General features: G+C 39.2%; 1 protein-coding gene across 2 annotated transcripts in view; it reads right to left on the reverse strand.

Annotated features, from left to right (window-relative positions):
- caskin2 (CASK interacting protein 2) overlaps window positions 1-24667 on the reverse strand; it is a 109855-nt gene that overhangs the window by 14479 nt on the left and 70709 nt on the right. Inside the window, exons 9-15 of one of the 2 annotated variants that reach the window (XM_049464641.1) lie at window positions 24265-24373; window positions 20828-20922; window positions 13134-13245; window positions 10246-10416; window positions 8004-8093; window positions 5790-5923; window positions 2715-2787 (exon numbers count right to left, since the gene is read on the reverse strand). In XM_049464641.1, the coding sequence (XP_049320598.1) occupies window positions 2715-2787; window positions 5790-5923; window positions 8004-8093; window positions 10246-10416; window positions 13134-13245; window positions 20828-20922; window positions 24265-24373 (784 nt within the window). The remainder of the gene's footprint in view (window positions 1-2714; window positions 2788-5789; window positions 5924-8003; window positions 8094-10245; window positions 10417-13133; window positions 13246-20827; window positions 20923-24264; window positions 24374-24667) is intronic. The other variant, XM_049464642.1, reaches the window with a different exon arrangement.

Here is a 24667-nt window from a genome sequence, read left to right on the forward strand (position 1 = left end):
GTTCTTCTGCTCTGTGTTCTTATTTGTGTTTCTAGCTGTGTTCTCTTTAAGCACATGGCTCTGTATTGTTATTGTCTTGACTCCGCCCTCTGAACTAGGGCTGGACGATATTGTTTAAAATTAAAATTAATCTTAATATTCTTCAAAATTGTAAGAGATTTTCAATTACAATTTAGATTTTTAGTTCTTACATTTAGTTATTTTTTATTTGTAAAAAAGGACAAATTGAGGTGATGCACAAGCTACTGTTTCCTTTACATTTTATTTCATTTTTTATTTATTATTAAAATAAACATTTTATTAATGTATTTTTTACGAATATTAAAAAGCCCCTTCAACCTTACACGCAGCTTTTATATTAAGTACCATGTAAACAAAACATATCCTCCGTATATTTCACTGAAATATAAGGAAAAGTGTAAAATATGTAAATCACCAGTGTGTCATTGTGTCTTTGCTATCGTAACGACGGGAAAAGTACACCTTCCACGTCTCGCAACGGAACACAAAGGCATGTACTAATTCTCTTAATTAAACATGGGTGTGGTTAATTAATTTGGGGCGTAACGTGAAATAAATAAACCAATCAGAGTGTCTTAATCTTGCTCAACATTCCCTTTAAGAGTAGAGTCAGGTGAGCTCTGACTTTGGTGGATTGCTATTGTAACGGTGCAGCTACCTGGACGTGTTCAACAAACTCTTCTCAGCAGAGGAAACTGAGCTGCTGGTTGACGCTGTGAAGGAGCTCCAGCAGCTCATTTACGGGAACAGCGATGTTATTTTATTTACTATTCTGTTTATTGTTGATGTAAAAGTTGGGTTTGTGCTGCTGTGTGTTCATGTGTGTGTAATAAGTGGGGGTGTACGCTCGGCTCGGCACGGCGCCTGTGTTACCGAGATAGCGATGAACGTCTCACTGTTGGCATCTGTCTAGGTTGTATTCAGTCAGTGGAGCTCCTGTGTTTTCTGTTACCAAGATAAACAAGATAAAACTCCAGAAATGTACCTGAACACACCTAATTTCCAGAACACCACGCCCATCAGTGTAGATATATTCAGAAGCTCTGCTGCTGTTTAAACCAGACAGGAGGAAGGTAGGAGTGAATATACACTGTTGGCGGGGTGTAAGATAGCGATGAGCTTTAACTTGGCTATCTAAAACCCATCTAAACCCATCCAGGCCTGAAGTAGATCCAGTAAAAAGGCCAATTTAATTCATTTTAATCAATTTTAATCCATTTCTGATGGTCAGATCTTACCTTTACCAAATAAATTGAATTTCAGGAGATGTTTTGTCCTCATTCCTCCTGTAGATCCCTCCTTTATGTTCCTCTGAAATCAGACAGGCTTCTCTCTTCTCGTTTCTCCTCCGTCTATCTATCTATCATTTTAAACTTTATCCCTCGCTCTGTACAGTTTCCCCTCCTCCTTCCCTCTTCCTCCTCCCACTGAGTGAGAACCTGACTGTTCCTAGAATAGCCTGAACTGGACTGTCTCCTGCTCCTACACAATATTTTTTTTATTTACAGCACATATAACCAACATTTATGAACAAAGGTTTCAAAAACTACTGATTTCAATTTGATTTTATCAAATTAAAAACCTCTGGAATATAATCAAGAGGAAGATGGATGATCACAAACCATCAAACCACCAAACTGAACTGCTTGAATTTTTGCACCAGGAGTAAAGCAGCATAAAGTTATCCAAAAGCAGTGTGTAAGACTGGTGGAGGAGAACATGATGCCAAGATGCATGAAAAAAAAAACTGTGATTAAAAACCAGGATTATTCCACCAAATATTGATTATTTCTGAACTCTTAAAACTTTATAAATATGAACTTGTTTTCTTTGCATTATTTGAGGTCTGAAAGCTCTGCATCTTTTTTGTTATTTCAGTCATTTCTCATTTTCTGTAAATAAATGCTCTAAATGAGAATATTTTTATTTGTAATTTGGGAGAAATGTTGTCTGTAGTTTATAGAATAAAACAACAATGTTCATTTTACTCAAATATAAACCTATAAATAGTAAAATCAGAGAAACTGATTCAGAAACATGAAATGAAACTTGAAGTAAAAGTGTTTAAAAAAGTACTGGTATTAAAACTACTTTTAAAGTATAAAAGTAAAAGTAATGTAAGGGGAAAAAATAAAGTCACTAAGAACAAAAGCTTAGGCCACGCCCACAGAGTCCTATAATAGTGCACTACTCCCCCTCCCCCTCCACAAAATACATTTTAACTAAAAGCTATAATGACTATAATACTGTTAAAATATTAAAATGTTATTAATGTTGATAATATAATTTGGGATTTTGCACTAGACTGTTCTCTAGTGTTTCAGCTGCATATATGCCCCATTGTAAATGAATGTATTTTACATACAGTAGAATGTAAATATATTAAAGAAGGATGTGTGCAGGTGTGATGGATCACAGTATAAACCAATAGGGAGTCGGAATGGTATATGTTTATACTTCTCTACATCCAATCACAATCAGATTCTCTCTATCTGGATGGAGAGATTTATCTGGATAGGGGTTTTATTGAACGATGAGAAGCCGGAATGAAAACCAGCTGAAATTAGTAAATAGAAGTAACGAGGCTAATTTTATATTTTTATTAAAATGTAAGGAGTAGAAATAGTTCAGATAATTGTGTGAAAATGTAAAATAACTAGTAAAATATCTCTGATTATATAAAGTGAACTGACCTGCAGACTCAGATTTGATGAGATCAGGATTCAGACTGTGCTGTTCAGCTGCTTCTCCACCAGAGGGCGCCATCTGCAAACACATAAATACAGCAATTATCTTTATAGAGCAGCAGTGTGTACTGTAGGAATGTTTTTTTTTATTATAAGCTCTTGATATTAATTACTATCATTAAAAAGACTTAATGATGAGCCTTTAGGCTTTTTTAAATATTTTTTTATTACTCTGAGCTTAAAATAGGCAAAGAAACACATGATCAGCTATTAGATATTACTGTGTATTTACTGTATAACTATATAACTATATAACTGTGTAAATAAACAGATGTTATATATCTTCTTTTAGCCCTATAGCATCAACAGAGAATGACAAGCTCAGAAACATGATCTGTTACTTCCATCAAACTTATTGGTGTATATATATATATATAAAACATATCAAACATTATTGGACAGGAACTAGCACTAGCATTTTTAATGTCCCATTAAAAATAAAGATTGCTGTACACCAGGATATATATATATATAGGAAAATATTAAATATCATTTGTTCTTTAAACTGGAAAAAAAACTAATGACGAGCCGGTAATCACATGCATCGTGCAGCTTGATTTAGGGCGTCAGTGTATCTTTGCTATCATAACGACGGGGAAAGTACACCTTGAGTAGCTACCTGGACTGGAAACGTCCAACGCTTTCAGGGTTTTTTTTAGTATTCTGTTGTATTAATAGTATATTGTTGATGTAAAAGTTGGGTTTGTGCTGCTGTGTGTTCATGTGTGTGTAATAAGTGGGGGTGTACGCTCGGCTCGGCACAGCGGCTGTGTTACCGAGATAGCGATGAACGTCTGACTGTTGGCGTCTGTCTAGGTTGTATTCAGTCAGTGGAGCTCCTGTGTTTTCTGTTACCAAGATAAACAAGATAAAACTCCAGAAATGTACCTGAACACACCTCATTTCCAGAACCAGGCAGGTGGAAACTAGACTATTGGTGGGGTGTTAGATAGCAATGAGCACCTTGCACAGGGTGTAAGATAGGGCCCTTTGAACACACTAAGAAAAATAAGAACAGATTTGTACTTAAAAGAGTATTAGGTTGTTTCTGGGGCTTATATTAAAGTATGAAAGTCCTTATTTGTACCCATGTTTTTTTGTGCCAGTAAATATTATAAACATTATAAACATTATCATCAACTGAATATCTATCTAATATAGTCTAGAACTTGATGATCCAAAATTGTCTGGCTTTCAAATAAAAAATGTGCAATTAAAATATATATATATATAGTTTATTAGTACAGAGATACAGAATACTGTAACTTTTGTCTGCTTAAATGGTACAAATCTGTACTTATTGCTGTTAGAAAAGACTTTGTACTTCAGAGGGAATAAATCTGACCCTGTAAAGACCAGTATTATAATTTTGAGGGTACAATTATGAAGAGTGTACCTTTGAGTACAAAAAAGTACTCATATTGTACCTCTGTTTTTAGAGTGTATGTCATATTGTATTGTAAAAAAGTTGTTTTAGATTAAACTACAGTAATTTAACAGTTAATTCAAAAAGCACTAAAAAAATCCCTTTACATACCATTCACACCTGACATTAACATGCATCCTGAGTGAACCAATCACAAATTATATCCAAACCCATAACGCAGTTAATGTGGGCGGTGCTTTGCTGTCAGATTGGCATTGGGACGCATTGGTGTTCACAACATTTTTGAATATCATTATCAAAAAAAGTAAACAGGAAAAATCACACTGTTATAATTTAATAATTATAATTTAATATAATTTACAATTTAATAATTTAATAAATGTCATAATTTCCCATTATATATATATATACTAGAGACTATATAGATTATATAGATTATATCTGTATACCAGTATCATTTATTTTACTTTAATCTTGGATATATGGAGTGCATTACTACTCATTAATCATCACATGTTAAATCATTGACGTCTTAATCTTAATTATGAATGTTCAATATAACATAATATGCAATAATACAGGCAAACAAACTTTAATATTCATTTTATTTTCAAAATTATTATTTTAATTTAGTGTTTGGTCATATCGCCAAGAATATCGTTATCAAAAAAATACCCTGAAATATCATGATATTATTTGAGGGCCGTATCGCCCACCACTAATGTGATCAGTTTGAGTGATAGGATTTTGACGTTCCTGGAGATGTGAATTATCCTGTTCAGATCTGTATATACTGTATAAACAAGTTCAAGATCAAGAAAAGCGGCAACCGTGAATTTAGTATTCATGGCCCCGCCCACCTCGGCTCAGGACCGCCCACAGACAGAGCTAAAGAAGCCGGGCTGCAGCAGAGTAGACACCGTCTCCCGGTAGACGTTTCTGCTGCATTACTATTAGCCAATCAGAGGTGATATGTTTGCATGTACAGTATGAATATTCATGAGCAAGAGCCGAAATCCTGTCTCTCTTCAGAGATCTCTAATTCAGTGAATTAAAGCAGGGTTATACAGAAACACCGGAGCACTTCTTTTCACAAAAAAATGGCTCACATGACATTCGTTCATACTAGAATATGAATAAAGAAAATGTTTTTTTTTTTTTTAAGAATTAAAGTTTTGTTTACTTCGACGCCCCCAGCAACGAGACCTGTGGAATTACAAGAGTCCAAATTACATTCAGCATAAAATACTCAAAATATACTAACTGGAAAATATAATAATAACAGCTCTTAAGCAGATATTGGTGGCTGATAATGTGTGTAAAAATATATTTTTAATTAACTGGGCTTATTTATTGATTTGTGGGACGCGTCTTTGTCTGCGCCGCCTAATGGAGACATGGCCTATTGGATCCAGCGCCCCCAGTGGTGTACAATGACATCGCATTTGGTTTGTATTTGGTTTGTAGGCGCTGCATCATTGCTAGGTTTTCTGTATGTGGCGGAGTAATACGTATATGGAGAGCTTCTGTTACAGTGCATTACCGGCTGATAACGGCACTCATAGAACACCTCTCAGCCAATCACATTGCAGATTTGGAACTTACTGTGGTATAGTAAAATATATAAATCCCACCTTGCTGATGTCGTGTGCAGCAGTGCCGGGCAGGTGTTGGGTGGTGTTGGTGAAGTTGGCGTCAGTGCTCTGCCCGCTGCCGGCACTGCGACTGCTCCCGATACTGCCCGCACTCCCAACACTGTTCCTATCACCTGAGAGAGAGAGAGAGAGACAGAGGGACGAGGGACACTGAGACAACATTCACTTTGTGCCCAAAACAACAGTGATAAATAGACCTGTCACAGTAATTACATTATCAGCTTTATGTCACACCTTAAATTCAGTGTTTTTTCATTATTATAAAATGCTCTGTATTGTAGATTAACACTAAAATCATCCAAACTATGAAGAAAAACATGGAATTATTTACTATGCAAAAAAGTGTTAAACAAACCAGAATATGTTTTATATTTACTTTTACACATCTCTGCTGGATTTTCTCAGTCAGTTTTATGAGGTAGAATCAACAGCTGTGCTGAACTCATCAAGAGTTAATTACTTGAATTTCTTGTCTCTTAATAAAGTGTTTGAGAGCATCAGTTAAAGTAAAGTAGTGAAGAGGTAGAGTTACAGGTATACAGTGAATAGTGAATATTTGAGTAATGTTCTAATCCAGATTATGAGAAGAAACAACCACTCAACTAAATAAAGGAGAAAAATACTTTAAGAAAAAATTAAGGTCAGTCAGTCTGAAAATGAGAACTTTAAGAACATTGAAAGTACATTATAATAATAATGATGGAACTGGCACTCATCAAGTCCACCCCAGGAGAGGATAGAGGAGCTAGAGTTTCCTCTACAGGATAAGTTGATCAGAGTTACCAGCCTCAGAAACTGTCCAGAAAAGAGTATTTAGTTTGTTTAACACTTTTAAGTTAATTTTAAGTTATTTTTATACATTGTTTATCCCAATTAATTTAGGGACAATATACTGATCAAGCATAACAATATGACATTATCTGTTTCTCTGTATAATTTATTATTATTCTCCTCCTTATTTTCACCCTGTTCTTCAATACTCAGAACCCACAGGACCACCACAGAGCAGTAATTATTATTATTATTATTATTATTATTATTATTATTATTATTATTATTATTATTATTTGGGTGGTGGATGGTTATTCTCAGCACTGCAGTGATTAGCACTGATTAGCATGGCGGTGGTGTATGAGGTGCTAATATTAACATAAGCCGCTATTTACCTGTTCAGAGGTAAGTATTTTCAGCCTGTAGGCTGCTGCTAACCCTGGCTAGCACTGCTGGAGCAGCATTAACATTAACCGTTAGCGGCTTAGCAAGAGCTAGCTCTTTCGTCGTTCAGAGGCAAGTATATTGGCCTGTAATCTGCATGTAACCACTAGCTAATATCATTCTGGTTTACCGGAAAACTCAGGGTTCCTTAGAATAGCGCTGTCTAGCCACTAATGCTAATGCTAATGCTCCAGCCTTAATGCTGGAGAAATACGGGAATCTAAGCTTACTGTAAATAAGTAAGGAATTGCTTTACTCACCCAAATAAAAGGAGAGTTTTCAGAAGAGAAATCTGTGCAGATTAACATCCAGCACTCATTTGACTTCAAAAGAAAGTCTTTCTTTTTTTTAATTACAGTTTACTTAGTTTAGCTTTTCTTAACTTAGTTACCCCCCTCCACAACATTACACAGCGGCGAGACCTGCTGAATTATAAGTTACGTATTATAGTGTCTCTTAAAATGTGTTTTTTCTTTAATTCAGTGCCTTTTATGTATGAAAATAGACCAGAAAATATACGAGAAAATATACGTTCATTATTAATGCGCCTTATAGTGTTAAATAAAATAATATATAGGTCAATAAAAGCCAGAGAATGTTGTACTATACGAAAGTTATGCTTGATCGGTGTACATATATCATATACCGTCCAGATGATAGTAGTGACTGTGACAGGTCTAGTGGCAGGTCTAGTGGCAGGTCTCGTGGCAGCAGGTGTAACAGGTGCTATAGCTAAGGTGGGGTAAACAGTGGTTTGTGAGCAGCTAGAATATTAAAAGCATTAAAAGTGCTGGAGAAACACTGAGCTCGAGTTCTGCGTGTTAGTTAACTGGTTCTGACCCGATCCGTGGCTCACTCCATCCCTCCTGAGCACTTCCTGTGTTTCCAGCAGGGGGGACGTGAGAAGCACGTGAGGACGTGAGGACGGGGGACACACGCAGGACGGACAGGGGCTGATGGGAAATGGGCAACTCTTACCGGTCAGGGAGGTCCTGAGGACCCAAATGTCCTCTGGCTGTGTGGGGCTAGCTGGAATACACAGGGCACTGGGGCTTTCGGGAGGCGAACCTAGCAAACACAAACACTTTAACCGCCGAGAGGGGGACCGGTGGAGCGGGGTGAAGGTGGTTTAGGGGGTTTAGGGGGTTTAGAGGGTCTTTAGGCTAAGTGGATATATAGCCATATGTTCAGATTGAGTAGTAAACACAGCCTGAGAAATAAACTGGGTGAAAGGTCAAGCCTAGAAAGATTCCTTCCTAGAAATTTTAAATGAAAAAATATGGTAATAGAAAAAAAAAAAAATAATATATATATATATATATATATATATATATATATATGCTGTATAATACAGTCTAGAACATAGATGTGTACCAAGTCACTGATAGGGCTCCATTACTGATCACATGATCTCTTATAGTACTATAATTACATCTAATCCTCCCGCTATTTCTCAGAGCAGGATGTCTCAGTGAGCTGGATACTCTAATCCTTAGAAAGCTACAGTTACTTACAGTTAGAGTTTCTGTCAATTTGCTCTTCATGACTTTAATTACAAGCGTAATTATGTAATTATGTACAATTATGTAAAGATCATATGTAGTTAGTAATTAGTTAGTGTAATTATGTTTGCTCTATATTTCCTATCTGAAAACTGAAAAATGAAATCCTTTAAAAAGTGTTTTTTTTTATATTTACTCAGGTTATATTTTACTGATATTAAATGTTGTTTGATAATCTGAAAAATGTAAATCTGGCAAAAATACGAAACCCAAAGAAATCTGCTATATATATAGTTAGTAAATGTGTTTGTGGGTGTTAGTGAGGGTTAAGCGGGGTGTTTGCAGGCGTTAGTAAGTGTTTGTGGTAGTTTGTGGGTGTGAGTGTGTGTGAGTGTAAGCGTTAAGTGTTTGTTTTTTTGGGGTGTTTTTTTGGGTGATAGTGAGGGTTTGTGGGGTGTTCATGGGTGTTAGTGAGTGTTTTAGAGGTGTTTGCGGACGTTAATGAGTGTTTGCAGGGTGTTTGCGGGCGTTCGTAAGTGTTTACAGGGTGTTTGCGGGCGTTCTTAAGTGTTTGTGGGGTGTTTGCGGGCGTAAGTGAGTGTTTGCAGGGTGTTTGCGGGCGTTCATAAGTGTTTACAGGGTGTTTGCGGGCATCTTAAGTGTTTGTGGGTTGTTTGCGGGCGTTAATGAGTGTTTGCAGGGTGTTTGCGGGCGTTCGTAAGTGTTTGTGGGGTGTTTGCGGGCGTAAGTGAGTGTTTGCAGGGTGTTTGCGGACGTTAATGAGTGTTTGTGGGCGTTACTGAGTGTTTGCGGGCGTTAATGAGTGTTTGCAGGGTGTTTGCGGGCGTTCGTAAGTGTTTGTGGGGTGTTTGCGGGCGTTAGTGAGTGTTTGCAGGGTGTTTGCGGTCGTTAATGAGTGTTTGCAGGGTGTTTGCGGGCGTTCGTAAGTGTTTGTGGGGTGTTTGCGGGCGTAAGTGAGTGTTTGCAGGGTGTTTGCGGACGTTAATGAGTGTTTGTGGGCGTTACTGAGTGTTTGCGGGCGTTAATGAGTGTTTGCAGGGTGTTTGCGGGCGTTCGTAAGTGTTTGTGGGGTGTTTGCGGGCGTTAGTGAGTGTTTGCAGGGTGTTTGCGGTCGTTAATGAGTGTTTGCAGGGTGTTTGCGGGCACTCGTAAGTGTTTGTGGGGTGTTAGTGAGTGTTTGCGGGGTGTATGCGGGCGTTAGTGAGTGTTTGCGGGTATTTGCGGGCGTTCGTAAGTGTTTGTGGGGTGTTTGCGGGTGTTAGTGAGTGTTTGCGGGGTGTTTGCGGGTGTTAGTGAGTGTTTGCAGGTATTTGCGGGCGTTCGTAAGTGTTTGTGGGGTGTTTGCGGGTGTTAGTGAGTGTTTGTGAGGGTGTTTGCGAGCGTTCGTAAGTGTTTGTGGGGTGTTTGCGGGTGTTAGTGAGTGTTTGCAGGGTGATTGCCAGCGTTCGTAAGTGTTTGTGGGGTGTTTGCGGGTGTTAGTGAGTGTTTGTGAGGGTGTTTGCGAGCGTTCGTAAGTGTTTGTGGGGTGTTTGCGGGTGTTAGTGAGTGTTTGTGAGGGTGTTTGCGAGCGTTCGTAAGTGTTTGTGGGGTGTTTGCGGGTGTTAGTGAGTGTTTGTGAGGGTGTTTGGGGGCGTTCGTAAGTGTTAGTGGGTGTTTGCGAGTGTTTGCTGGTGTTTGAACAGGTGAGCCTATAGTACCTGGATGCTGGTCCAGGCCGTTGTGTGGAGGTAGGGCAGGATGCGTGGAGGCGTAGAGGGTGTAAGAGTCGTCGGTATGGGGGGCGGGGTTAGGGCTGCGGGGGGGAGGGGCTCGGGCCAGGGTGTGATGTCTTTGGTTGGGCAGTGAGGCCTGGCGGGAGAGAGCGCCCCCTGCAGACACAACATGGAAACACAGGATGAATTCTGCACCAGATCTTCAATTCATCACCTGTTATCAACAAACACTCGGTACAGATAACAATCAACATGCTCATGCTCTCGATTACATCAAAATAACTAAGGCTGTCAAATCCAGAAAACTTGGGTAAATACAATAACATGTCAAAAGTCATGGGACAGCAGCATCTACATTGATACATGCATTTACCAGTAACATTTATCAATGGTAAATCCACAGTGTCACGTGTGTTGCTTAAATTGTCAAAGTGAACAAAGTTTTAAATCTTTTAAGCAGAAACCTTAAAAAATAATTTTTGCCAATCCATAGGCGAGCCATAAACTATGCATCCAGCAGCCTTATTTAGAGTGTGTCAGTGTGTCTTTGCTATTGTAATGACGGGAAAAGTACACCTTGCCCATCTCGAAACCAGCACAAAAGGCATGTACTATTTCTTGTAATTAATCATGGGTGTGGTTAATTTTGGGTGCAACGTGAAATGAACCAATCAGAGTGTCTCTTGCTCATCATTCTCTTTAAGAGTAGAGTCAGGTGAGCTCTGACTTTGGTGGATTGCTATTTTAACGGCGCAGCTACCTGGACGTGTCCAACAAACTCTTCTCAGCAGAGGAAGGTGCTCCAGCAGCTCATTTACTGTATATATATATATATATATACTATATACATACATACTATATTCTATATACTTTACACTGCATTTTTTTTTTCATACACTGAAATGCCAAAAGTCATGGGACAGCAGCAAACTTGATTGCAAGTTGCCTGGGCAGGTTGAATACTGTTGAATACTGGCCATTGTGCTCATGGCAAGGCCATTTTTTTTACCATTACCATTTCTCGATCCACAAGTGCACTGTTCGTTAAGCTTCTATGCGACAGGACAAAAGTCATGGGACACAATACCATACAATTTCCTGTGGCATGTAGTTGTAAAATCTTTTCTTGTTTGTTTGTTTTAAGCTGCATGGTTTGTTATTCTCCATTAGTGACTAATCAATAAAATAATTGATATATTACTTTATAAGCTAATAGAATCAATAGTTTGACAGCCTTAGTTGAAAGATTAAAGAGGAAAGGGCAGGAGGACAGGCAGGAAACACGGTGAGATACGACCCGGAGGTTCTGACCCGCGATTCTGTCCTGCTCTCATCTCCTCCAACTCAGCAGAACCGAGGCAGGAGCTTACCGTACACTGCAGCCTGCTGACACCACCACACCGCAGAGTGCTTATTCTGCCTCTTTCCATCATACACACTATACACACTACACACTACACACACACTCACAATCACACAAAATGTCAACAGATCCTCATTTCAGCTCAGATTTTCTACTCAGGCGTCTCCAGCTCTGAGCTGCAGCCCTGCTATACAGACTCAGGGCTTTACAGCTGATCTGACAGCCCCCAGTATGTCCCTGTTAATCCTATTAGAGAGAGTGTGTGCACACCAGTATGTGTGTGTGTGTGTGTGTGTGTGTGTCATTTGATCAATGGACTCCGTGTTCTGAAGAATGCTGCATCACTATTTCTATTTGTAGAATTTTTGGTGTTTTACAGCAGAGACTCTAAGACTAGGTCAGTATAGGCTGAACTGCACTTAGCAGGTTCAGCATTATTACACGTTATAATATAGTAACATATGACATTGTAAAGATTATTGTTATTAGTGTAAAATTGTCTTTATTTTAAAACGTTTCTAACTGTTGTTCGTCTCGCTGCATCCTGGTGTTGCAGTGCTGTTAGCCAATCAGAGGCGATTTATACATGTTGTATAGTTATACATGCATGTATACATTTTTCCCCGTCCACTCCTCCACCGGACTAAATCAGTGTTATACCTCATCACTATAACCAGCTCACATGACATAAATTCATACTAGATCAGGGGTGTCCAAACTACGGCCCGTGGGCCATTTGCTTCCCGTTTCCTTTTTTGGAGCGGCCCGCGAGGTATTTTAGAAATAGAATGAAAGTTGGCCCGCTGTTAAGCTGTTTTTTATAATGTGAGATTCAAGGTTTGAACGCTAGGTGTCAGAAACGGGCAAAAGAGTCTAAAAGCGGAGAGAGTGCTCAGTTATAGCGCAGAAAAATGGGCCAAAGAGTCTAAAAGAGGAGAAGGTGCTCAGTTGTAGCGCAGAAAAACGGGCCAAAGATTCTAAAAGCGGAGAGGGTGCTCAGTTGTAGCGCAGAAAAACGGGCAAAAGATTCTAAAAGCGGAGAGGGTGCTCAGTTTTAGCGCAGAAAAACGGGCCAAAGAGTCTAAAAGCGGAGAGAGTGCTCAGTTGTAGCGCAGAAAAACGGGCCAAAGAGCCTAAAAGTGGAGAGGGTGCTCAGTTGTAGCGCAGAAAAACGGGCCAAAGAGTCTAAAAGCGGAGAGAGTGCTCAGTTGTAGCGCAGAAAAACGGGCCAAAGAGCCTAAAAGTGGAGAGGGTGCTCAGTTGTAGCGCAGAAAAACGGACCAAAGAGTCTAAAAGTTGGAGTAATTAAGGAGTTTAATATTAAGAGACATCATGAAATGAAACATCATTTTGAAAAATCATAGTTTACACAACACTGTCAATAATAGATAAAGATAATAAGTCAAGTAAAATGGTGTGTAAATGAAATAATCAGGAAAAAAGTATTATTTAAAGTGGTATATTTCATTATTTGTTTTATTACAGACACTGTAAGAGTAAAGCTACTCACTTCGGTGAATCACCTCCACGATGGACGGGGGGAAGAAGCCCACTCGGTCTGTTCCCCTCTGACTGTCATGGATGTGCCCCTTCCAACGCCCGTCTATGTGCTGCTCCAGAACCTACAAAAAAACAGAACCATTACATTAGTTACATCATCATTATCATCATCAAACAAGATTGACAAAACATCTACTTTTTAATTTCAATTTTATTTTCTCCCCAATTTACACGGCCAATTACCAAACCACTTATTAGGACTCCCCCTCGGAGGAAAGCGCAGCGACTCGGTTCTGATACATCAGCTCACAGATGCAGCCTTGTGCTGATCCACATCACCCTAGGAGCGATGAAGGGAAAGAGAGAGCGCCATGTACTGTACTGTACCCACCCAGAGAGAGAGCAAGGCCAACTGTGCACTCTCAGAGCTCCGGCAGCTGATGGCAAGCTGCATAAACAGGATTTGAAACGGAAATATCCTTGATCATGGTGGCAGCGCCTTAGTCCACTGGACCACTTGGAACCCCCAAAACATTTATTTTAAACAAACATGTGACCTTACACAGGGTTTTATCTCATCTTTGGGTCTTAGGGGCTTTATTATTAATCATAATTATACACAGGACCAGTCAAAACCAGTCACTGAACACACCAAACAACGTTTTTAACTTTTTAATTATTTTCCTACATAGTAAATGAAACCAAAATACTCAGGGAAGCATTTAGGTGCTCTAATCTAGTCTGATGTTAACTTAAGGCTGGTAACTCTGATGAACTTTCACTCTTCCTTTCCTGGGGTCGTCCTGATGAGTGCCGGTTTCATCCTCATAACATTTTAATGGTCTTTTTTTGTGACGCAATTAAGGATTCTTTTTTGGATTGACTGACCTTTTTTTAAAGTATTTTTTTCTTTACTTTTTTTGCTTTTCATAATCTGGATTCAAACATTACTCAAATATTCACTATTCTCTGTATCTGAACTGTATCTGTAACTGATGCTCTCAAACTTTACATTAAAGGATTAGTATCTCAGGGGGTTTCTGGGTAATTTTCTCTTTTATGTTTGTTTTTTATCCTCTGTGATTTTATTCTCGTCCAGAACGATCATGTAGGTGTTTTTCTCAGACGTCCTCTGAGAAAATTACAGGCTGAATTATCTACTGTTTTTCTCTGAACTCCGTGCTCCTCCGGTAATTTTAGTCCCGTCCGGACGCACATCTCTGAGTTTCGTCTCCTCGCCTTTAATAAAATAGATATTTGTCCACTGCCACGCACCATAGTTACACTTTGGGCGCGCCACGGTTTCCACGGAGATCCACATTAAAAATAACACAACAGTGAGTGGAAATGGAGGAGCTACTGAACTCCACGATGAGGTCATGTGACCGGGAAAAAAAGCCTAAAAACTCACTGATCCTCCTGTTTTTACAACTGCAGTCCGGATGCAGGAGTTTTATCACTAAAGAGTATTTTGAGGCAAGAAATTCAAGTAATTAACTCTTGATGAGTTCAGCACAGCTGCTAACTGAAAGCCTGAATTCCAGGTGACTCTACCTCATAAAACTGACTGAGAAAATCCAGCAGAGATGTTCAAAACTGATCATCTGATCAATATGTTTCCCATATGTTTTTCTTCATAGTTTGGATGAGTTAAGTATGAAACAGTGTCCTGTATTTTAAACATCAGAGAGCGAGACTTCACCTTCATCCGTTTAAAATGTCACTCAAACTCTGTTGGGACAAGTTTTCCTTAACCTCAGGCCTAACCTTCTGTCCTGTAGTCCTAATTTAGCAGAGCATGCAGGACAAATGAGCCAGTTAGCATTCCGCGCATGGTGCACAGGGCTTAGACTGCAGTACTGATGAACACTGGGAGCTCTGGAGGATTTTTACAGGACTGCTTCAGAGTAAATAAGGTCTGGCATGGTGGTAAAAACATACACAGGTTTATGTTTAGGATTGCAATGCTCTTTACATAGGCATTACATTCTAATTCCAGAGTGTAATAGAGATGTAAAGAGCTTTGTAAAGACATTTATTCTTGTTTAATTAACGTTTTCTTAATTCCACATCAGAAAAAATGAAACAAAATGGAAAATGCAAAGTACAAAAGTACAAAGCGTGTCTTATTACACCTTTTTTACACCTCACTGTTAATGCACAAGCATGAGTCACCAGGGTTTATAATGCATCAGGATAAATCTGTTCAACTTCACCTGAAAAGCTCTGCTTATTAAGTGATCCAACGTTTAGCTCATTGTTCACAATAGCACTACACAACTGTATGTAACACACTATAAAAAACACTCATTTAAATCAATTAGATTCTGATCCATGTACACTGCAAAAAAAACAAAAAACAAACAAACAAACAAACAAAACAAAAAAATATATATATATATATCTATTTCTACAATGTATTTTTTTAATTAGTAAAATTATTAAGTAATATTATAAGAATAAATAACTTATATCTAAGTTCTTTGTAATCTACTAAAAGTGTCTTATTGTATGGGTAGATACTTTTGCTTAATTCGGAATATATATATTGTGTTAAAAAATAATAACAACAACGCAACAATGAGAAAAGTCTGCCATTTTAACTAGATTTAAAAAAATTAAACTTAATAAGATTTCAATTTTGCTGTGTAAATAATAACTAGTTTAACTAGTTCGTACTTTGTTTCTTTTAGCAAGCTAAAAGAAAGCTAAATAGTAGCTAAAGTAGTCTAAATGGAGGGCGGGGCTTAGGGAGTGTAAAGTGCCTATGTTTCAATAGATATATCCTTATTTGATGCCATTTATCAATGCGATACCATAGAAACTATACAATATATGACAATATATTGTATATATATTGTATGTATATATATTGTAATATATGATATATATATATATATATATATATTATTTTTATTATTTTTTTTTTTTACATGTTGCCAACTTACACATTTTTTTGCTTCTCATAACATGGGTTATAAAAAATGACCACCGTATTTTTCATACTATAAGGTGCACTGGATTATAAGGCACATTATGTGACACTAGTAAGGAACAGGGGTGTCATCCTGTTATCCTTCTAACTCAGCAGGTCTCGTCTCTGGGTGATGGGGGTAACTAAGTTAAGTAAAGCTAAGTTAAGTAAACAAAACTGTAATTCTAAAAAAAAAAAAAAAGATTTTCTTTTAAAGTCATACGAGCGCTGGATGTTAATCTACACACATTTTTCTCCTGAAAACTCCTGTTTATTTGGGTGAGTAAAGAAAGCGCTTCTGTTTATTTATAGTAAGCTTAGATTTCCAGATTTCCACTAAGGCTGGGTGCAGCAGCATTAGCATTAGCAGCTAACCGCTAGCCCTGGCCACGGTTAGCGGCTAATGCTGCTCTATAGCGCTACACTGAGGAACCCTCAGGAGTTCTCCGGTAAGCCAGGGTGATATCAGCTAGCGGTTCGTCCCATGTAGCTTGTTTTAACACAGTAAACACACACAGACTACAGAGCTGATAATACTCACCTCTGAACGAAGAAAGAGCTAGCGCTATTGTGGTTAGCGGCTAATGCTAATACTGCTTCAGCCGTGGTGCTGGAGAAACTTCACTGAAACTCCTGTATGACTCTGTACTTCAGCATTATAAGTGGTTTTACTGCTCCTTAATACCTGACTGGTAGAATTCATAATACATAAGGAGCACCGGATTATAAGAACCTCTGATGATTTTTGGGGAAAATTAAAGGATTTTAAGCGCATCTTTTCCTGTCACGCATGTGTTCACCCTGTGTTGGCATGCTGCACTACAAAATGGACAATATTGACAAAAAACTGGAATTCTAATAAAATGTGTTTGATCTAGGGTTGCGAACAAATTGAATTATTAATGTTCACCTTGTTCTGTTGAACAAATTGTTAAAATTCAAACAAAAACAAAAATTCAAAACAAAATTCAATATTCAGACAACGATGCAACAATGAGAAATGTCAGCTATTTAAATCATAGATAATAACTAGTTTAACTAATTTTTCTCCTTTTTTTTCCTAGTAGTCATTGTACATATGGCTTTTTTTTGCCCTAAAAGTGTCTTTATTGCTTTGCTGGTGTATTTTATCCACTTCAGTGAATTCTTAGAGCTCAGAATAACGTCAACGTCTCGGACCATAAGATCCGTCCTTACAGGAGACTCACTCGACCTTACTGAAATCCCTGTATTACATAACTCCTCTTTGTCGATCTGTTGCTGGCAAAAATATCACAAATGCTGTCCACACACACTCGTACACACACACACACACACACACACTCGTACACACTCTCACGCACACACTCGTGCAGGGTGTGAACAATGTACCCTGCCGTGTGTTGAGTACAGAGCCCCGGGCGCACATTTCCACTGCATTCAGCGCATTCAGTAAAACAGGCTGGAGGCAGAAACACAAAACAAACACACTGCATGTCCTCCTCCTCCTCCGTCGCCGCGGCGCAGGAAACCGACCAATCAGAGCCGCCGCTGAACAGCTGAGAGACCAGAACGTGCTGCAGCATGCTGGACCACCGAAGAAGACCTCCATGGAAAAGTTCTGGAGTTTATTCAGTACATATTCAGTATGCACATATCCACACATCAACAGAAAGAGAGGGTACTTTACATTGTATAGAAAGTTTTATATATATATATATATATATATATATATTTTTTTTTTTTTATTTCTAATTTTTTCCCATTTTCTCCCCAATTTACACGGCCAATTACCCAACCCATTCATTAGGACTCCCCCTATCACTAGTGATACCTCAACACACCAGGAGGGTGAAGACTAGCACATGCTTCCTCCGATACATGTGAAGTCAGCCACCGCTTCTTTTCGAGCTGCTGCTGATGCAGCATTACCGAGCAGCCAGCGCGCTTGGAGGAAAGCGCAGCGGCCCGGCTCCGGTACATCAGCTCACAGACGCCCTGTGCTGCAGACATCCCCGTAGGAGTGATGTGGGGAGAGAGCGCCATCTACCCACCCAGAGGGAGCAGGGCCAATTTTGCTCCCTCTGACGCCGGCAGCTTGATGGCAAAGCTGCATGAGCTGGGGTTCGAACCGGCGACCTCCTGCTCATAGTGGCAGCGCTTTAGACTGCTGGACCACTCGGCGCCATATATATATATTTTTATATTTTCTATTCTTCTGTGTTTAATTTATGTTGAATATATTTCTTATTGTATCGTGTTGTTGCTGCCGGATTATACTTTATAAACTACAGACGGGATTCACAGGCATTGCATGATATGATACGATATTATCGCAACACGCTGCCCACAATCATAAAAAAAACGTAAAATATTGCACGATAAAATAATTCTAAATAAAATATAAAATTCTCCTAAATAATCAAATAAATAACAGAGATTTGTTGGTGTCAATATACTTCACTGCAGGTTTATTACCCTGTTCATTTGATTATAGCGCCACCATGTGGAGTAAAGAAGCATTAACTTCAGTAGATATATAGTAGATAAAGTAGTTCAAATGGGGGTGGGGCTTAGGGAGTTTAGAGCACCTATATTTCAATAAATGTACAGTATTCTTATTTGATGAATTGTTTCGATGCAATACAATATATCACAATATCAATATATACCATTTTTTTTTGCAACTAACTCCGGCTAGCGCTGCTAAAACAGCATGCTAGCTCTTTCGCTGTTCAGAGGTGAGTATATCGTACTCTAGCCTGCCCATTTACCGTGTTAAAACAAGCTACGTGTGACGAACCGCTAGCTAATATCACCCTGACTTACCAGAACACTTTTAGCTTTAATTAACGTAGTTAGCTAAGTAAGCTAATTTAACTAACTTAGTAATATACATAACATCACGGCTGTGATTCGGCCGTAGGCACGAGCCGAAGGGGAGTACAGTAGATCATCACAGCCGTGATGTTATTGGTGATAACACACGACCTCGAGTGTTCTATTGCTTTTATACAACAGATTTTTTTACAAAATGAATAAAGAAAATAAATCAAAGAACTTTAAGAAATTAAGAATGAATATGGAATGAAATTTAATATGGACTGAGCCTTCCGCCAAAAAGTAGTTCCACCACAACTGTAACAGAACTGAAATTAACTACAAAACAGTGTTTGGTTCATACAGACTAACACCACGAACGTTAGCTTGAAATCAAAATTGTGAATAAGTGAAGATAGTAACGTTAGGAGGGTGAAATAACGCTAATACTCTCCTCTCCTGCTCCGTGGAGTCGTCTTCAGGTGAACGCTGTGCATTTTTGAGCATTTCTGCTTGTTTTGCTGGGTGGTGTTGGTGGTTTTAGCTAGCCGGCTGGACTGTGGTTAGGTTAGCGTAGCTTGCTTTAGCTCAGCATTAACTTAGCTTAGCCTAGCCTGGCTGGTTAAGTTAGCGTTCTGACTGTTTTTTATTTTCTTTCCCTTTTTTCCACAAAAGAAGAGCTGTGGGCGAGCGTGCCGCGGCTAAGCGCTAGCCTGTGCTAAGCTAACGCTGCTGCGGGTGTCCTGTGTGTGTATAAATACGCCGTTACTCGGCAACGCGTCGGCGGAGTGATACAGGTTTAGTGTGAGAAGGCCGTGATGTTATCACAAATATCAGCACGGCTAGAACACTTCTCAACCAATCAGATTGTTAGGTCGGAACTAACTGTTGTATAAATATATATATATATATGCACCCTATTATACTGTAGTCATTTACATGCCTCCAAAATACGAGTTTCAATAAATGGTTAAAAATAATATTTTTCCTTATCATAATGTGAATTAGAAAAAATGACCCTAAATTATAATTAAATTGTAGTTGAGGAATTCAACACTATTCATCATATGTTATGAGGATGAAATCGGCACTCATCAGGATGACCCCAGGAAAGGAAGAGTGAAAGTTCATCAGAGTTACCAGCCTTAAGTTAACATCAGACTAGATTAGAGCACCTAAATGCTTCCCTGAGTATTTTGGTTTCATTTACTATGTAGGAAAATAATTAAAAAGTTAAAAACGTTGTTTGGTGTGTTCAGTGACTGATTTTGACTGGTCCGAGCACATGTTAAAATCTGCTTATCTCTGAAAAGCATGCAGTTGTCTGTAAGTACACCAGCCTTCATTTATAGATTTACCGTGTTTATTTCCTCTCATATCCTGCTGCAAAATACATTTTCTCTGGTTTAAAGTACAACTATGAGTGCTTGCTTCTGACTGGTTTCTAAGCCCCGCCCCACTTTCAGCAGTGGGTTCTGATTGGATAATGATAACATTTCATTGTGAAACATATTCCACAATGCTCCTAGACGAACTGTAATCCTGTGTATTGCGATTTGCTTTTAAACATTCACAGCACAGCAACACAGTGGAACAAACAGCAATTGAGGTGATTTAAAGCATTTTAAGGAGGTTTCTATGCAATTCTGACATAAACTGACACAAATTCAGCGTATGGTTTTGAAAATGTAAATTCTTTCGCATTGTTTTTTAATAAAGTGATCAAAGAGTGCAGTTGAATGTAATGTAATAGTGGTTTTGCATTTCATTTTGGCACCAATTCTGTATCATAGTGAGGAAAAGTAATGCAATCTTGTGGATTGCATTTACATTTTTCCACGGTAGTGTTTACTTTTCCATATTAAACCACTGAATCATTCTCAAATTGTCCTCCCGAACCAGGATTGGAAGTGCCGCTGCCCAAAGCTCACCATGATGACGTCTCCAGCTCGGATGTTAAGAGCCGTCGGGTCGTGGAGGTTCCAGTAGTCCTTCAGCGCTCTCACCTGCAGAGCTCCTGACGCCTCTAACAACACAAAAAACACCAAAAAAAACACAACATTTACAACAATTACAACCAATTATTGAAGCTTCAGCTTGCTGGGATCACTGAATACTTTTAAACGTTTAGTTTCTAATCACCATCAGAAAGTCTGTGATTTTTCATTTTTTAATTTATTTAATTTATTTTTGTTTTATTTGTTATTACTTCTATTTTTTATTTTAATGTTTTATATTCTCATTCTTGTTCGTAGTTCTATTATTCATTAAATCACTTTTTATCATTTTTAACATTTCACTTTACTTTTACTATTATCGTTTTACTTATTTTATATTTTATACGTTTTTTGCTTTTTATGTGTCAAACTTGTTTTTTATGGTATTTTAGAATTTTCTGTTTTACTTGAAAAAAAAAATTCCACAAATTTATTTCTTATTATTTCTTAATTATTATTATTAAATGTGTCCAATCCCTTTGATGTTGTAAACGCTCTGCAACATTGTAAATGAGGGTCACACTCAATGTTTTTTTCCGAGTGAAAATAAAGATTGATTGATTGATTGATTAAATTTAGTTTATAATTTTAGATTATAATCTAGCCAGATGTTAAAACTCACACACACACACACACACACACACACACACACACACATACACTTCATATAGATTACAAACACAGATTATCTGACATTTAAAACAACCATTAACTGGAAATTCAGTTTGACTGTTCTGTTCCAGGTCAGTCATTGAGTTTCTACATCCTGCCTCTCTGGAATGAGTCGGTCTATTTATCACTCCACCCACAATCCATCAGCCTGAGGCTGTAAAACCTGTGATTATAACTCAACCCGAGGGGAGCTAAAACACACACAGTGGAGATATGAGCACACTATCAGGAATTCAGGTGCAATAACCATGTTTTATTCAGATTAACGCAGAATAAACGGTTTTAAAATGATGGAACTTATAATTAATGCAGAACAAATGACCGTTAATTACAATATCACACGGCAGGTGTTATTAATGATTGCTATTAATGACTAGGTATTGAGAGACAGAAGGAAATTATTAGAGCTATTAGTAGAATATATTTCCCTTATACTAAATAATATCTGTTTGACTGATCTATTGGGGAAGCTGTGGCCTAAAGCTAAGTGAAGCAAGTTTCAGACCAGAAGGTTGTTGGTTTGACTGATCTTCTGGGAAAATTCTGGCTTTTAAAAATGTAGAACTAGCGCCAGAAGATTGTTGGTTTGACTGTTATGATAAGGTAGCTGTAACCTAAAGGTTAAAGAACCAGGCTTGGAATCAGAAGGTTGTTGGTTTGACTGATATGTTGGGGTAGTTGAGGACTAAAGGTTAGAAAAAGCATGTTTTATACAAGAAGGTTGTTGGTTAGACTGATCTTCTTTGGCTGTTGGTTTTACTGTTTGATCTGAACAGCTGTAGCCTAAGAGTCTGGGATTGTATGTTGTTGGTTTGATTAATCTTCTATGGCTATAGTCACCCAAAGTTTAACAACACAGGCTTAGGTCTAGAAGGTCATTGGTTTGATTGATCTTCTGGGCAATTGTGACCCAAAGTTCAACAATACAGGCCTGGGATCAGGCCTGGGAATTTTGTTGGTTTGACTAATCATCTGGGGCAATTCTGGCTTTTAAAATGCAGGATTAGGGCCAGAAGGTTGTTGGTTTAATTGATCTTCTGGGCAATTGTGACCCAAAGTTCAACAATACAGACCTGGGATCAGACGGTTGTTGGATTGACTAATATGTTGAGACAGTTGTGGACTAAAGGTCAGATGCAGCATGTTTTAGAACAGTAGGTTGTTGGTTTGATTGATCCTCTGGGACAATTGTGACTCAAAGTTTAACAGTGCAGGCATGAGTTGGTTGTTGGTTTTACTGTTCGATTTGGACAGCTAGGACCTTAGGGATAAAGAAGCAGATTTGGGATCAGAAGGTTGTTGGTTTTACTGACCTTCTGGGGGAAAGTGTGGCCTAACATTTAACAGCCTTGAGAGCAGAAGGTTGTTGGTTTCACCGACATGTTGGGGCATTTGTGGACTAAAGGTCAGAAAAAGGATGTTTTAGACCAGAAGGTTGTTGGTTTGACTGATCCTCTGGGGCAACTGTCACCCAAAGTTTAACAGTGCAGGCTTTGGTCCAGAGGGTTGTTGGTTTTACTGTTCGGTTTGGACAGCTGTGTACTAAGGGTTAAAGAAGCAGGTTTGGGATCAGAGGGTTGTTGGTTTTACTGTTCGGTTTGGACAGCTGTGTACTAAGGGTTAAAGAAGCAGGTTTGGGATCAGAAGGTTGTTAGTTTGAGAGGGAAACTGATTCCAGAGCGCTGATGTTAAGCGATGCTCCTCGGTTTTCTTTTACAGTTGTTTAACAGAGAGCCGCTGGATTGTTGCTGGATTAAAGAGACGAGCGGAACAGCAGAGTTCAGTTAACAGAAGCTGCAGACGAGTCTCTCAGACACCGGCGCAAAAAACACATATCAGCCACCGCCTCAGGCATCCTGTCACCGACCTGACAGAACAGAGACTACGTTACGCAACATCTATACCCCCTACCCGTCTCACCCCCCGCTGCCTGTCTCTCTCTCTCTCAATCTCTCTCTTTCTCTCTCTCTCTCTAACCCCTACCCGTCTCACCCCCCCGCCGCCTGTCTCTCTCTCTCTCTCTCTCTCTCTCTCTCAATCTCTCTTTCTCTACCACCTACCTGTCTCCCCGCTGCCTGTCTCTCTCTCTCTTTCACTCTCTCTCTCTCTCTCTCTCTCTCTCTCAATCTCTACACCTACCTGTCTCCCGTGCCTGTCTCTCTCTCTCTTTCTCTCTCAATCTTTCTCACAGCAGGGGGAGGAGCTGAGATATAGCAGGGGGAGGAGCTTATATACAGCAGCGGGAGGAGCTGAGATACAGCAGCTGAGATACAGCAGGGGGAGGAGCTGAGATACAGCAGGGGGAGGAGCTGAGATACAGCAGGGGGAGGAGCTGAGATACAGCAGCTGAGATACAGCAGGGGGAGGAGCTGAGATACAGCAGGGGGAGGAGCTGAGATACAGCAGCTGAGATACAACAGGGGGAGGAGCTGAGATACAGCAGGGGGAGGAGCTGAGATACAGCAGGGGGAGGAGCTGAGATACAGCAGCTGAGATACAGCAGGGGGAGGAGCTGAGATACAGCAGCTGAGATACAACAGGGGGAGGAGCTGAGATACAGCAGGGGGAGGAGCTGAGATACAGCAGGTGGAGGGGCTAAGATACCACAGGGGTAGGAGCTAAGGTACAGCAGGAAGGGGGGAGGAGCTGAGATACAACAGGGGGAGGAGCTGAGATACAGAAGGGGCGGAGCCTGTCACCTCTGAGCAGCTGTTTGATGTCTCGGCTGGCGTGGCAGGTGGTGAACTGGTTGACGATGTCGAGGGCGGTCTGGGTGTAGGTGTTACGGATGTTCACATCAATCCCGGCCTAAAAAACACGGAAAAAACAAGAGAAAAACATCTAAATTTTATCCAGAGCTGTAGTGTAACTTGTTTAATGGCTGTAGAAAATTGTTTACATTTACATTTCATTCAAAAATCATAAATAAACACTAAAATAAACTCTTAAATAAAATAAAACATCAATAAAGTCCTCACTACGAAATTACACTCATTTTTATAGGAGAAAACATTAGTTTAACTTATTTTAACCCTATTTTCCACATTTTTCCTGCTCTGAAATAAGAAGTGTCACATGATTTAAACACTCCGGTTCTGCAGT

This window comes from Astyanax mexicanus, chromosome 15, assembly GCF_023375975.1.
Source record: "Astyanax mexicanus isolate ESR-SI-001 chromosome 15, AstMex3_surface, whole genome shotgun sequence".
Taxonomy (NCBI): domain Eukaryota; kingdom Metazoa; phylum Chordata; class Actinopteri; order Characiformes; family Acestrorhamphidae; genus Astyanax; species Astyanax mexicanus.